Source organism: Phyllopteryx taeniolatus, chromosome 10, assembly GCF_024500385.1.
Source record: "Phyllopteryx taeniolatus isolate TA_2022b chromosome 10, UOR_Ptae_1.2, whole genome shotgun sequence".
NCBI classification, from domain to species: Eukaryota; Metazoa; Chordata; class Actinopteri; order Syngnathiformes; family Syngnathidae; genus Phyllopteryx; species Phyllopteryx taeniolatus.
In genome coordinates this window covers 17,671,505-17,686,868 of record NC_084511.1, presented here as the reverse complement: position 1 = coordinate 17,686,868, position 15,364 = coordinate 17,671,505, and the positions used below count along the sequence as shown (strand labels likewise).

Here is a 15,364-nt window from a genome sequence, read left to right as displayed (position 1 = left end):
TAGCGCGCTTTAAACATGTATTATACATTGGCTGCAGCTTATGTGAAATCAACTAAATTGGCTATTTTATTTTTTGCAAGAATTAAGTTGTCGGTCTCGGCTTGTCTCATTCTTGGTTATGTCTCGGTCTCGGCTTGTCTTGGTCTTGGTCTTGACCCCCAAAAGTCTTTGTCTTGGATAGTGTGGTCTTGAGCACAACACTGCTCCCCGATAACTCTTGGAACAACAAGACAAAATGTAGCAAATGTTGTGAAAAAGTACAATAAAGGAAAATGAAACAAAACATGGCGGCACGGTGGGCGACTGGTTAGAGCGTCAGCCTCACAGTTCTGAGGAACCAGGTTCAATCCCCGGCCCCGCCTGTGTGGAGTTTGCATGTTCTCCCCGTGCCTGCGTGGGTTTTCTCCGGCCACTCCGGTTTCCTCCCACATCCCAAAAACATGCATTAATTGGAGACTCTAAATTGCCCGTAGGCATGACTGTGAGTGCGAATGGTTGTTTGTTTCTATGTGCCCTGCGATTGGCTGGCAACCAGTTCAGGGTGTACCCTGCCTCCTGCCCGATGACAGCTGGGATAGGCTCCAGGACGCCTCCGACCCTAGTGAGGAGAAGCGGCTCAGAAAATGGATGGATGGATGGAAACAAAACATTTAAATTGAGTTGGAGGAACTGCATTAGGCTGCTGACTCCCAACGCCTAGAAGTGACTCCATCAAATTTGAGCATTATAATCTTTGTCAATACCGAATTCAGGATGGCACTTTCGGCTGTGCCCTCTTGGCCCCTTTTTTGGGGTGGGGGAATACCACCAAGAATGTCAATCACAATCCCAATCAAAATCAAGGGGTCAGATTTTAGGATATCAAAGTGTGTTCCAGGGGGAAAGACTTAACAGGTAGGAGAACAGTATTAATCATTAAAATACAGCAATATTTGAAGAAAAAAAAGAAGAAAAATATTCTATTATTATTTAAACCTACATATTAATGTCTCCATGTATCTCTTTGCTTAAAACAATACGTGGGAGCTATTTATCTGAACTATTATCCCTCCTGCCATCATCCGTTGACCAGTCCCCTTCTGTTCGTCCCGTCTGCCCGTCCTCTGCCCTCGGCCCTCTCTCTAACCCCGGCTCTTCCCCTTTTATTCCCGTCTTCATCTTTCCTACCCATCCCTCTTTCCTGACACCCCCCCCCCTCTCCTGCCCTCTGTCCAACCTCGCTCTCCTCCTCCCCCCTTCCACACCTCTCAGTCGTCCCGTCCAGCCCCACCATGGCGTCGTCGACCAGCCTGCCCTCCAACTGTAGCAGCTCCTCCGGCATCTTCTCCTTCTCCCCTGCTAACATGGTGTCCGCCGCCGTCAAGCAGAAGAGCGCCTTTGCTCCTGTCGTCCGGCCCCAAAACTCGCCACCGCCCACGTGCACCAGCGCCACCGCTAACAGCCTGCAAGGTAAGAACGAGGTAGCTGATAAGTGACGTGTACAAAATGGACCTTCCAAAGTACAACACAATCTGTTCGGGATACTGATTCACTCATTGTTCCCATAATCAATGATAGTAACAGTAATGGAAAAGATTACATATTAGTACATTTACCGCTGTATTTACTGTACACTTGATGTTTTAATAATCATATAAACATTCTTAAGAATTCTTAAGAAGTGAAACGAGCTATAATGAGACTAAATAAAACTAAAATAACATAGCATTACCAATCCTCTGATGATGCATAAGGTGATCGATTGGTCTTCAAGTGCCATGCTTTTCAACGTACTTAAAGATAGCTAATTTCTTCATTGTGGGAAACAAAGGGGACTTTGGATGGATGGATGGATGGATGGATGGATGGATGGATGGATGGATGGATGGAAGATGGATGGATGGAATGAATTACCAAAGAATTGTATGTGCATTGATAAATCTCAAGATTGGAAATGCCCCACATTTGTGGGAATATTTTCCAGTGTAGTAAACTGTAGAAAATATTGCTTATGAAAGGAAACCTAAGGTTTTCTAACAAATCTGTTGAGGTGTACTCATTTATGTTGGTCACTGAAGAGAGACAGATTCAGTCTGTATTTTTTCCACAAACCTTTGGTTGGACTCCAAATTGCATCTGACTGTGGTGGTTCCACTGTACTTGACTCCTTCAGTCGAGTACAGTGACAGTGACCTACACGACTGCCTGTGACATGTTATGCGCCAATGCTGCTACATTAACCTCCTTTTAACAACAATTTCTCACCTTTTCCTTTTCCTCTTGCCTCTTATTACCCCTCTCTTCCTCCACTTCACCCTTTTATTTCTTCCTTTACCCTCCTTGATCCCTGACTGTCCCTCCTGACTTCAGATCAGTCTTTTGTGGACTCTAGCAAGTACTCATCAGCCAGCTCCCTGCAGGGCCTGGCCTTCTCCTGAAGTATGTTACCCCGCTCTCTCTTTTTTTTTGTCCACTATTCCTGTTTCTTTCCATCCCACGCTGTCCCACCCAGCTCGTTCACTGCAGCAGCTCATCCTGCCCTGCCCTTCCTTCTCGTTTTTTATTTGTCACGCTCCACTTGTCAGTGAGAACGCATATGTGTTCCATTTCCTGTTTTCGCTTCCTGCTTCCTGCCTTGTGCTGTGTCCACCGTCCGTGGGGAGGTGTGTGTTGTGCCACCAGGGGTCATTCTGCTCTCCCATTTCCATCCAACACGGCTCATAGTCGGCCCGTCTGGCCAGGATGTTGTATGGTGTTGAGATCCTGAGCCAGAGAAATGATGGATGGGAATCTTTATCAGAGCCCCGAGCTAAGCACTTCCTCACTTCCTCTGTCGGCGTTGATGAGCGCTGAACATGGTGACCCGGGGGCCACTGCACGCTGATCATACTGACACACACACACGCATTCAGTTAATCCCAACAAGACGAACGCATTTAGGAAATAACCCAGGAATTAGTGGATTGAAGAGAGAGAGAGGAATCAATAGGAAGCCAATATTTTATATGAAACATTTCTCCATCTGATGGCTTCACCATGTGATGGCTTATGTGTAAAACTCAGGGGAGGGAATGGCTGAAGTAGGTGGCAACAACTGCATGATCTGATTCACGAGCTGTAAGAAAAAAAATCTGCCATTTGCCTTTGCGAAGATAATAATGGTCAGTCAGTCATGTATTAATTTAACACTTGAAAGGACAAAGAAAGCCATCCATCCATTATCTGTACCGCTTATCCTCACTAGGGTCGCGGGCGTGGTGGAGCCTATCCCAGCTGACTCTGGGCGAGAGGCGGGGTACACCCTGAACTCGTCGCCAGCCAGTCGCAGAGGACAAAAAACAATATTTGGAAATTTAAACAAAATGGACACCACATGCCTCACAATAAAACCAATGATTCAATAAGGTAATAGAAATGAATTAATGTATAATGAAAAAAATAATAAATATAATGAAAAAAACAATGACAGGAAAATACATGATACTGTCAAATAATTATTATATTGCAAATTACAGTGGAACCTCCAAAGTCAAACAGAATCTGTTTAATGAAGCTAGTTGACTTTATTGAGTTATATTTTTTCATGAATTTAGTATGGCCCTCCAAAGTGAAAACACTAAAAGTGAAATGACCACTGATTGGAATGAGGTTTCCCACCCTGAAGTCTCACAAGATTTGCTGACATCTATCGTGACTCATGCACATGATGACTCTTCAACCTCCAGTTCACATCTTTGTTCGACTTTCAAAGCATATTTTTCAAAATTCAAAATTCTATACATTTTGGGGCAAGATTTGAGGTTCCACCATAGTACAGCCATTTTGGGGGTTAAAAAAGTTTAAACTTTCATTTATGCATTATTTATTATTTATAACTGTGCTTCATCATACATTGAGCTGCATCATATATTTTGACTCGTAAGAAACTTAAAGGGGAGTTTGCCGTTTTAAAACCCCTAGCGAGATTTGAATGTCGCCTTACTACATTAATTCCTTCCCCTCTCAAATCTCTAACCAAACCCGATTGTAATGTGCTTCTCATTTATGTGCATCGGTTTGAAGATTACTTTTTTGGGAATGTACAATAAATTAAAAATCAAACAGTGGAAAAAAACGTACCTGTCGAGCAGAAATGTTTTTAATTCTGCATCACTTCTGAATCATCTCAGCTACCTGAGATCCTTACACTCTGCTCCTCTTGGCTTGTCCTATGCTCAGTTGTTAGCAAACGAGGAATGGGCACTTTTTTTATTTTTCCAAAAGTGGATATTCCAACATGATTTCAGCAAAGACCCTAAAGCCCAAGCTAACAGGTCAGCACGACACTGCGGGTGTGTGCGGGTGACCGCGAGTGCATGCCAAATGGTTGATACCTCATCTGTCACCCCTTCTGTCTCTAATTGGTTGCTCTTCCTCTGGTGCAGTGGTTAAAAATCTAAATAAAGGTACACAATGGCGCCAGAGAGGGATATTTTTTCACTGATCTTTTTACAAATTTTCTGCCGTCAGGTCATACTGACAGCTTTAAGAAATATGATAAACAACAAATTTTTGGGAAAGCTGCAAACATCACCTTTAATTTAAGGTTCCATAAATATTAGAAAGACCTCTCAATGTGATGTGGGGAAAACTCCAACCACAATAGTAAATACGTATTTGACATTGACACACACACACACACACACACACACACATTATCTTTGTAAAGCCATTTGTGATACAGTTCTTATATTGGAGCTGTACCTAATGCAAGCGTGATTATACACGTCAATGTTGAGTGTACAAACAGGCTGCTCCATTTCAGATCCATTTCCATGTGTCAAGCATAATCTCATCGCCTCCATCACCCACGTTGCATTTGTTCACACACACAAACAGAATACTTTGGTGTAATGTAACTGCTAACAATTAGCAGCGGCAGTGTTCGCATGAAACTATTTGTGAAGAGGCCTGTGCCAGACTGGAATGATGTGGTCCGTGTGTGGCGGGTTAGCAGGAAAATGTTTTGATTTGAGGAGATAATGAGGGAGGGAGACGCATCCTTGCGGCAGCACATTTGGGTTATGGCACTGTTGTGATGACAGATGAAACCCAGCTATCACATGACTGACCTCTCTCTCTCTTTTTTCTTTACCCCCCATTGCCTCGCTTTCTCCCTCTTTCCTCCCCCTCTTTTCCCACAAGCAGCGATTCCAGGGATGATTGTTCCACCCATGTAGAGGATCTGGAAAAGAAGAATGTTGAGAGGAGCAAGACACAAGTGTGTGTCGGACACTGGAGCTGAAGTGACGATAAGAACTCTGTTCAAAACTCAGGCCTTTCCACTCCACTGGGATTTAAAAGACGGAACAACCTTTTCCATGTCATTTCCCTTTTGGTTGAATTAGTGTAGCTCCGGGATTCATATTCATATGTATCTTTGTTTATTCGATTACTGGAGAAGCAAAGTGTAACGTGCACAAAAAACAGTTAAGTGTTTAGCTTGCTTGCTAAAAAAAAAAAAAAAAAAAAAAAAAAAAAAAAAACACACACACACAGAAATAAAACTGAATGAGAGAGCATAACACAATGATCCTATTCTATTTATGCTGTTTTAATTCTACTAAAACTGTGACCATGAAGCATGTCACAAGAGTTTAAAAAATATGATGTGATGATTTAGCCAAAAGGGGTTCATAAAAACTTGAAAAGCCCAATGATGTGTGTGTCCAGCCAGCACTGTACTGAAGGAGTCAAGCAAATATGACATTAGAATAAAAGGTGTGATATATTTTTGTATATAAAAAGGTGATTTTTTTTTTTCCCTTTATTTCATTCAGCTATTTTTTTTTAATTTTTTTTCTGGCAAAAGCTCTAGTTTGAAAAATGTCTTAAGGCAGCTTCTCAGTACAGAAGATTTAAAGATACAACAAGGATTTGGATACAAAAAAGGGGGTTGTGTAAGATATTCTATAAATACTGTATTTATCCCTTGTATTTGTACATCACCTTTGTTTAGTTGTGAACATACTACACTGTGTTTTGTTACATGATTCACTGTTGTCTCTCACTATTTAAATGTGACTTCTTTTGGTTTTGTATGGGACTCACCAACACACCATTGTCTATTTTTGTATAAGTTAATAAAATGTGTCTGTTGTTTTTTTTGGTTTGTTTCCTTATGAAAATGTTTATTGTATGGCAAAAAGTAGCATCTTATTCAGAGTATTTGGTTGAAGTAGATTTTTTTAAAGAATATATACACATATTATACTGTAAAGATATATCTTTTTGTTTTTCCAGATTGATACTGTTAATATGCATGGGTTCTTCTCTTGAGTGGCACTGTCCTTGTGTGTGTATATGAGCGTGTGTGTGTGCGTGCACATTCTTTCTTTCCCCATGTTATTTATGCCTGCTTACATATTGTATCTCTACACTCTTGTTTTCTGTCACTGTAATCTTTACCAGCAGTCTAGATGCCTTAACAATGCAATCCCATTCTTCATTCAATCACGTGTACAGTTTTCTAGCCTTGCCACAATGGTCTCTTTGCCACAGAGGAATTCATGGGAACTTGGGGGACAAAGCACAAACACACACAAGAACACAAAGAGCCATAATTCAAAAACACTCGAAAATACAACAGCAATGGCACGTTTTGACTTGCTTCGAGAAATCCTTTCACCTTACTTATCCTTGTTTAATTCTAAGTAGCACAGCGAAACGCTGCCAAAGCACAATCTTATCACACACACGGAATCACAATTCAGACCTAAGTAGCCGATCCCTGTGGCATTCATGCTACATGTCCCACTCTAAAACATGGCTTCATTACAAGCTAAACAGTAGCTCATTTCTGTAGATTTTGAATTTTTTTAGATTATTGTGTGCGTGCGTGTGTGTGTGTGTGTAAGTGTGCGCGCGCATGTTGTGGACAGACCATCAGATAAGGGGACTTTTCTCTCTGCTTTTCTAGTTTTGTTAAGGAGCATTTGAAGTGAGTGGTGCCCGCTGACAGACGAGTGTTTTCAGTCACTTGTGTTGTTGTTCTATATGAGGGGCCACGCAATATCTGTTTCACAAACACACCACAGAGGTCTATTGTCGTACACAAATGAATGGCTTCTTTTTGGAAACTTAGCTCCATCCCCATTATGATTTTTGTTTTATACAACGAAAAAGACAGATGCAAACCAAATAGCCAGTGTCTATTTTTTTCCTCTGTTTTTTTTTTTCTTTTTCTGTCTTTGACTGCAAATACACTAAAAAGCTCTAAGAGAAGAAAAAAAATCTACTGTATAGATTGTTATTGTTTTTGATGAGCTGTAAGATAACTTTTGGACTCTCACAATGTTGAATTAAAGTTACCTCTTGTCTGTGACTTTGTCCTCATTTTTATTATTATTATTAATCAAGAGCTAATTTTGTGTGTCCCCACATTGTCTGCATAGGTTGCCAATTGAAACAGAATAGTCATGCTGTTTTAACTATTGTACAGCATCATGTGATGTGATAGAAGTTGCCCACTCAGTTGGTCCATTGCAGCCTGGTCATTCTGGAAGGGGAATTCCTTCATCTGTGGTCCCTTCTAAAGTTTTTTTGTTTGTTTGTTTGTTTTTCCTCCAAATGTATTTTATTTTTATTTATTTATTTATTTATTTATTTTGTGTGTGTTTCCTTGCCCAGTTGAGCGGTATACATTAGGGGATGTAGTCGATCTTTGTGAACTGTGGGCCTGTGAAGCCCTTTGAGACACTTTTGTGATTAAGGGCTATGCAAATAAACTTGACTTGACTAGAATATGACAGTATATGTACAGTGTATGAATTGAAACTGCAGGAATAGTTTTTAACCTTGGCAGCCTAGTGGTTAGCATATCTGCCTCACACTTCTGAGGTTCAAATCTTAGTTGGAGGTACTCCAGCTTCCACACACACATTCCAAAAACGTGCATGGAAGGTTAATTGAAAATTCTTAGTTGTCCATAAGTGTGAATGTAAGTGTGAATTGTTGTTTGTCTATATACATCCTGTGATGGATTGGCAACCAGTCCTGGGGTGTAACCCACCAAGTCAGCTGGGATAGGCTCCTGTGCTCTTGCTACCTGATGAGGACAAGCAGTATACAGTAGTAGATGGATGGATGGATTATTATTACATCAATAATAATGTTGTAGGAGTACATTTCCATCATTGTATTTTATTTTCAATGTGACATTACCTTTCTTCACTGATTTTAAAAGTGCTAATGAAGATAAACTTCCCAAAAGAAAAACCTGAAAAACCAGCACATTCTTGCAATGAATAAATACAACAATAAACACAAACAAAAACACGGTTCTTTACAGAGGCCTGTTGCTATACATTTCAACTTAAAGCATGTAGAAATCTACATTTTTGTTATTACTATATTATGTTACCAAGTATGGTTCTTTCCATGCACTGGTATTCTATTGCAATTAACTGTTTACTAGAGCAACAACAAGGATTTATATTTTTGAAATATTTACTATTATCATTGTCATTTTGACTTTCTGTAGATTGAAGGGGAACGATGATCTGCTAAATCAGATTAACACACAAGAAGAGGAGTTGCAGAGATAATTCCCCAAGTCAAGAACAGGTCTCCATCCCCTCCCCCTTATCACGAGGATTCTCTCTCTAATGAACCAAATTCATTAATGCATTAGCGATGGCATGGTGAACATGGTTAGCCTGACAAGTTTCCTCCTAAACATATTGATGATTCCAAGGTTATTAATTTCAAACAGACCAGCCCACCATAATTGAGTCATCATTTGCATACCCGGTCATCAGCAGAAAATTTATTTATTTTTTATTTTTGCATATGTAATTTAGGTAGGCCGCGATTGGATTACCTTAGCGGATCCCAGGATTCTGCTGACCTCCGAGTGTTGCGGGGTCTCTGTGGTAACTGGAGGCTTCTGTAGCGCTCAGGGAGGGTAACCTGGAAGTAGTGATGAATGAAGGATTTGTAAACACTGTGTGACCTCTCTAATCGCTTGCAGGTTTATTATTGTGCAGAGCTGTATGTCTAATAAGAGAATTGATAGTTTGCTGACAAACAGCAAAGTGGTGTGCATGATTTAGCTGTAAGAGGTAGAATATTGAATTACAGAGGTGACTACATACAGAGAAAAATACATTAAGTGGTGGAGCCTAATGTTTTTGATTGGTGCGCCAAGCATCAACAGGGACTCCATAATTGCAGACATACACACTCGCACAGCATCTGAGCAGACACACATAAATCATAAATACACCAAGACAAAAGGTGAAGCCATTTTGCTCAAGCTTTGCACGGCCAGATAGAGTGGTCAGTGTGGAGGACGACAATATGAGCGGGAGGCCCGGGGCAGACCTCAGCTGCCTCTCGAGACATCATATTCAAAGACACTATTCCTGGAGAACTAGAGGCACCAACAGCCTCAGCACACATCAAGAGTGCTGCTCTTCACGTGTTTCTGTGCTACTAGTATCCTGATGAAATATATTAATGCATATTTTCCGCACCATCTTGCACATTCTCCTCTGTATGGACACATGAAGAGAGGAAGGGTGGTGGAGAGATATATTTGAAAGCAAAAACAGGAATCCCCCATGGGGATCCCGCATAAAGAAAGGAAAGAAATGGAGAGGAGAGGATGAGGGGTTTTGGGGGGGTAGTCGGGGATGGGTTTGACAATGGAAGCAGAGCTAGTCAGTGAGCAAAAAGACAAGGAATGAATATGAATAATATTCCGTGTGGGAAAATAGATACAATGGACAAAGAGCTGCATTCCTCATCACACTTAATATCTGTTATGAGCCTGTTTCCTCCAAGCAGTTCAGGTTACACGCTGAGAATAGGACAGTATACAGTTTGTCAAGGGTAACAATAGAATCACATAGAATTGATTATAATCAAATAGAACCGAAATAACTTTCAATAGTTCTGCAAATGCGAAAGTTCCAATTTTACAGCTGCAAACTAAAGCCTCCAAAAAAATATCTTTACATATTACATCAGGCAATGAAAGCAACATTGTGTCTATACAGTATATGCAGATGTGAAAGGCAAACTGTATATGAATAATTAGATAGCATAAAAACCGGTATCTGGCCTTACATAAGTGAGGGCACACGGACACTTCAGCTTCCTCCCATATTCTAGAAACATGCATGTTGGACAGGTATCAATACACCAGGATCAGCTACTGTTCAAGTGTATGGAAAGTTGTGCAATAATTAGACGTGTCGGCATTTTAAATAATATGTACTTGGCTTAAGAGGAAAACAAATACATTGTGATGTATTGTCACTTTCCAATGAGCAGCATAGTTTTATCTGAAACAACAAAAACTAATTTCCTTTGTGTTTTGGGGAAAAAATCTAAATTTGGAGGTTGATGCTTTTCATTGGACAGCAACAATAAGCTTAAGTGTTTCTTTCTACAAGGTTGCCCTTCTTCAGTGTTTACAGGGGCTGAGGGCACATAGAGCAACTGAATAATTGAGATTTTCTAAATACAACCATGATCAATGTATACCAATGGTGCCTAATCATGGTGCAAGACATTTTTGAAAGGTTTTCTAGGTTTTTATTTTCACGTCTTGCAACAACGAGCTGAGTAAACTTTGTTGATCAATGTTTTGGATAGATTATACTGTATTTCCCTTTGCCATCGTCTTATGAGATAACTTTTGTTGGGTGTATGTGAACATATTAAACGCGTTATATAGTGGTACAATAACATAAATAGGTAGGGAATCAAAGCACTTTACAATCACAGACTATGTAGGAATCAATATGCACAGTTCCAGTGATTGGTTGACTAAATAACTCAGTGTTCCACAATATTTATTGAGCCAAGACACATATTTTACAGTAGCAAATACCACTGCACACAGACCAAACAACAATGAAACAATGGACACACAGGTTAATTACGTACCTTCTGCCATCTAGTGGAAAAGCATTGGTCAGCCTGTCACAATACGTCGCTGGCCTAGATAGATGAACAAAGATACATTATTTGTAGTAAATAAATAATAATTTTCAGACCATCCATCGATCAATCCATTTTCCGCACAGCTTATCCTCACTAGGGTCACGGGCGTGCTGGAGCCTATCCCAGCTGAATCTGGGCGAGAGGTGGGGTACACCCTGAACTGGTCACCAGCCAATCGCAGGCCACATACAAACAAACAACAATCCGCACCTTCAGGCAATTTAGAGTCTTCAATTAACCTACCATGCACGTTATTGGGATGTGGGAGGAAACCGGAGTACCTGGCGAAAACCCACTCAGCCACGGGGAGAGCATGCAAACGCCACACAGGGGAGGCCGGATTTGAACCCTGGTCCTTAGAACTGTGAGGCAGATGTGCTAACCAGTCGTCCACCGTGCCGCCGCTTACAAATAAGTATTGTATGAAAATACTGAAACGTTTTAAAGTGCCTGTAAAGTGAAAATAAATGTAATAAATGTCTTCTAAATTTGATACACCACAGAGAAGAGTGTTAACAACCCTGTCAAATTTGAATGATTAAAATCATTGTCAAATATGTAAAATGATGCTTCAAAATCACGAAAATCAATCAATTCACTTCGCTCTCAAAAGCTGTAGGCATTCACACGTAAATACATGATTAAGACAAAAAAAATATTCGCGGCTGGAATATATCCCACCGAATGCCACTCTACGTTGGGGAAAAAACGTAGTAACTCCCTCTTCCGCCTTCTCTTCATGACGTGCACAGTCACAGCCGACAACGAGGCACTCTAATGCAAGCACAAAGGCCCGGTCCAATGCTGGTTGTCAAGTCGGACTTCATGTTTTTGTTTTTTTTTGTTTTTAATTCCCTCTTCCTCCCTATTCTGCTTTTCTCTGTGTGACGTGCGCGCACTCATGGCCATGATGCCAGCAGAGTTTCCGAAGGGAAGATGCATTATTGTGGTGTAGCCAAAGTTGGCTAAGTAACTGCACGTCACAGTTATGTCAGGTAACTGCTGATGCAAACGAAGCAACACAAGTTCTGATATAACAAATAAAAGGCAACTCAAACCAGACATCATGACTCATTCTGCGCCGTTTTAGACGCGCCCCAAAAAAATCAGGAAACATGAAAGTGTGAAAAACACCAAAATGCTATATCTCCACAACTGAGTACTAGAGTTCTTAGTCTTTTCACTTTTTCAGCAATTATCTTCATCCATCCATCCATCCATTTTCTGAGCCGCTTCTTCTCGCTAGGGTCGCGGGCGTACTGGAGCCTATCCCAGCTATCACCGGGCAGGAGGCGGGATACACCCTGAACTGGTTGCCAGCCACTCGCAGGGCACATACAAACAAACAACCATTCGCACTCACAGTCACACCTACGGGCAATTTAGAGTCTCCAATTAATGCATGTTTTTGGGATGTGGGAGGAAACCGGAGGGCCCAGAGAAAACCCACGCAGGCACGGGGAGAACATGCAAATTCCACACAGGCAGGGCCGGGAATTGAACCCCGGTCCTCAGAACTGTGAGGCTGATGCTCTAACCAGTCGACCACCGTGCCGCCCAATTATCTTCAAACACATATAATAGAAACTAATATTTGAATTCAATTTACAAGGTCAATTGCCTTTGTTTCATTCAGACTTGGGACGAGCAGTGGCAGGGAATTGGTCCACTGACCGCGACTCAAACCAGCACGCACCGCCTGCGTGAAAGGCAGCAGCATCTACCACTACACTACCAGTGCATATGATCCCAAAATGTAATACCGTTAAGTATTGATCAATTTAGCAAGAAATGACTGCTATTAAGGTTATCAATTGTTGTTTTGTGTGGCATCCCAACTACACACCCATGCCAAATGAGGGTTTAGCATTCTGAACCATACTGTGGTTGGCAGGACTAAAGCGTACTGCGACAGCTCCTGTAGAAACAGACGTCTATGGTGCTTTTGCAGGTGCACAAAGCACCATTCTACATCTGGCTGTCAGTAAGACAGAGCACGTTTGAGCTCCGTGGTTACACGGTGGATGAGCGTGCACTCACATTTGAGGTTTGTGCTCTCACTTATGAGGGTGTGTGGTCGTTTCCCACAGTAATTACGGCGGTGACTCTGTATGTCTGTCTATGATCTGTGTGGTACCTGTCAGAGGGAAACCGGCAGAGCCCATGCTTTATACGCCTTGTAATTGCTGCCGCTAATTTACTGTGCAGTGGTCTAATGAGTGGGGAGGGTGAGGGGCTGAGGTGTGTAATGGATGTTAGAGCGATAGAGATACAAAGATAGATTTTATCGTATATATAGAGAGAGAGGGAGAGGGGGAGGCCTGCAAAGTGTGCGTGTGTGTGTTCAGCAAGCATGTTAGGACACTTATCTTTATTGTTCTACTAAAGCAAAAAACTATTTTTCTCTCAATCTCTTCCCCCATATACATCCCCCACCGCAGCGCTCAGCGAGCATATTAGACACGCTTTTTGTTATGTTGATTAATGATAAAGGCAAATCCATAAATAATGTAGATTATTTATTCCATTTATTCAGATGCTAATTAGGGCTAGAAGCAGCTACCTCCGAGAGATACGCCTTTTATTTTTTTTTCTTTCTTCATCTGTTCTAGTACAGCTAGATAGGCCAAGTGACTGTGGTACATATTAATGTCATTCACACTTTGAAGCACCAATGGTATCTTGTGATGGGGACACATCCTCCCTTCATTTTCCCCCAATGAGGTCGTGATCGAGGCCAGTGGTTTTTGGCACACACACGCACACGCATACATGTGCACGCACATAGTTGTTTTTTTTTGTCTGTGCACTCTCAATGAACGTTGGATTGACAGGGTCTTCTTTGATTGATGCACCGCGGTCCGTCCACATGTTCTACATCTCAGTCATTTAATTATGTTTCCTAAGCATCATTAACTACCATTATTTTCCATCATATTCTAATGAGAGAGGTGGCCGGTCGCAGGACAAGCTAATTGGTGATTAATGTTGTGTATCAGTGAAAGACAATGCAAGATTGCTCATTTAATGACACAATGCTGTATTTAAGTGCTGAATATGTGAAAAAGCAAACAAAAGAAATGAGGACTTATCTGGATCTTTTTCACATCTTCTGCATCTTCCTCCGATCCAAACACACACACACACACACACTCAAACACACACCTTGCATTACTTTGAATTGTTGACCTCTTAGTCGCATTATGCACACTTATCGCCCTAATGCTGGTAGAAATAACTCAGCTGCTCCTCCAGATTATCCACTAATAACTAACTCAGTATTGATGCACTGCGTCAGAGCTACGTGCAGACACGAGAGCGTGCGCGAACACAGACACAAACATCTTCATGCGGTATTGATGTGGTGCGGTGCTGTAGGTGTTTCCATTTAAGGTCAGTCGATCGCCTTAAGTATATAATGTAAGGAGGGGGGTCTGTAAACATGTCAAATTAGCAGTAATGAATGGGCAGGTGCCAGCAGGGGGAAGTGTCAGGGTGCAAGCTCAGGACAATACATTAGCCTGAGTTATCCTAGTGTGGCCCTCTCTAACACACACGGCGGCCATGCAGACACAATGTGTAAACCAAAGGGACCCATTCAGTGGTCACACACACTGCTGTGTGCCTGATTGGTGTCCCAAAGACAAAAGTTCACTTGACAACAGAACGTTAGCATGCAGGAGGTTCAAAACACTTAAAGAGCAAAGTAAAAAGACTGGGCAACACAACTAGGAGAATTGAAAACAAAAAAACAAGAGACCTCCTCCAAGGCTTTCACATTCATTCCCCGTAAAATCAATGGGCCTCATTAAATAAAAGAATTGTGCTTAAATCGTGCGTACGCACATTTGATGCACAAATATGTTATTCATCAATATGTTCATATTTGAATTTGTGAGTACTCTGCAGACACATTTAGAACCTCCTCAGACCATGCTTATGGACAAACAAATTAAGGATCAGCTTTTGAAAAAAAAATTAAACACACACCTTTTACCAAAGATTCACAACATATTGAAACTACAGTCATTTATAAAAACCATAAAGATAAGAACTGAAACTGGGAATTTGCTAATGAGTAAGCTAATGCCTAGATCAGAGTACAGGATTTTATCCCCAATATTTGCCCGATTAGCTATCGTAGCCGAGTTCCGAGATCGGGCCCGACATATTTTGTCAGGAACGACAAAACTTCTAGAAGTGTGACAAAATCTACGACCAACGATTTGGCCCTACGATACCCCTAAGATTTTTTGGATATCTTCTGTGTACTGTGACCTATCAACAACAATTCTCCAACAGCGCACCTTGACGTCGACTCATAGGATTGCGTATTTTGACCAGCGCTTCTCCCCCAGTGCTTGCCGTTGTCAACATACTTACTTGGTCAACG

At 41.4% G+C, this 15,364-nt stretch overlaps 1 protein-coding gene across 3 annotated transcripts in view; it reads left to right on the top strand.

Annotated features, from left to right (window-relative positions):
• Positions 1-7,342, top strand: part of ebf1a (EBF transcription factor 1a) — a 75,919-nt gene extending 68,577 nt beyond the window's left edge. Inside the window, exons 15-17 of one of the 3 annotated variants that reach the window (XM_061787880.1) lie at positions 1,252-1,449; positions 2,350-2,418; positions 5,167-7,342. In XM_061787880.1, coding sequence (XP_061643864.1) covers positions 1,252-1,449; positions 2,350-2,417 — 266 coding nt within the window. In that variant the 3' untranslated portion in view covers position 2,418; positions 5,167-7,342. Of the gene's footprint in view, positions 1-1,072; positions 1,230-1,251; positions 1,450-2,349; positions 2,419-5,166 lie in introns of those variants that run through there. The other 2 variants (XM_061787881.1, XM_061787882.1) reach the window with 2 other exon arrangements.
• Positions 7,343-15,364: the final 8,022 nt, after the last annotated feature.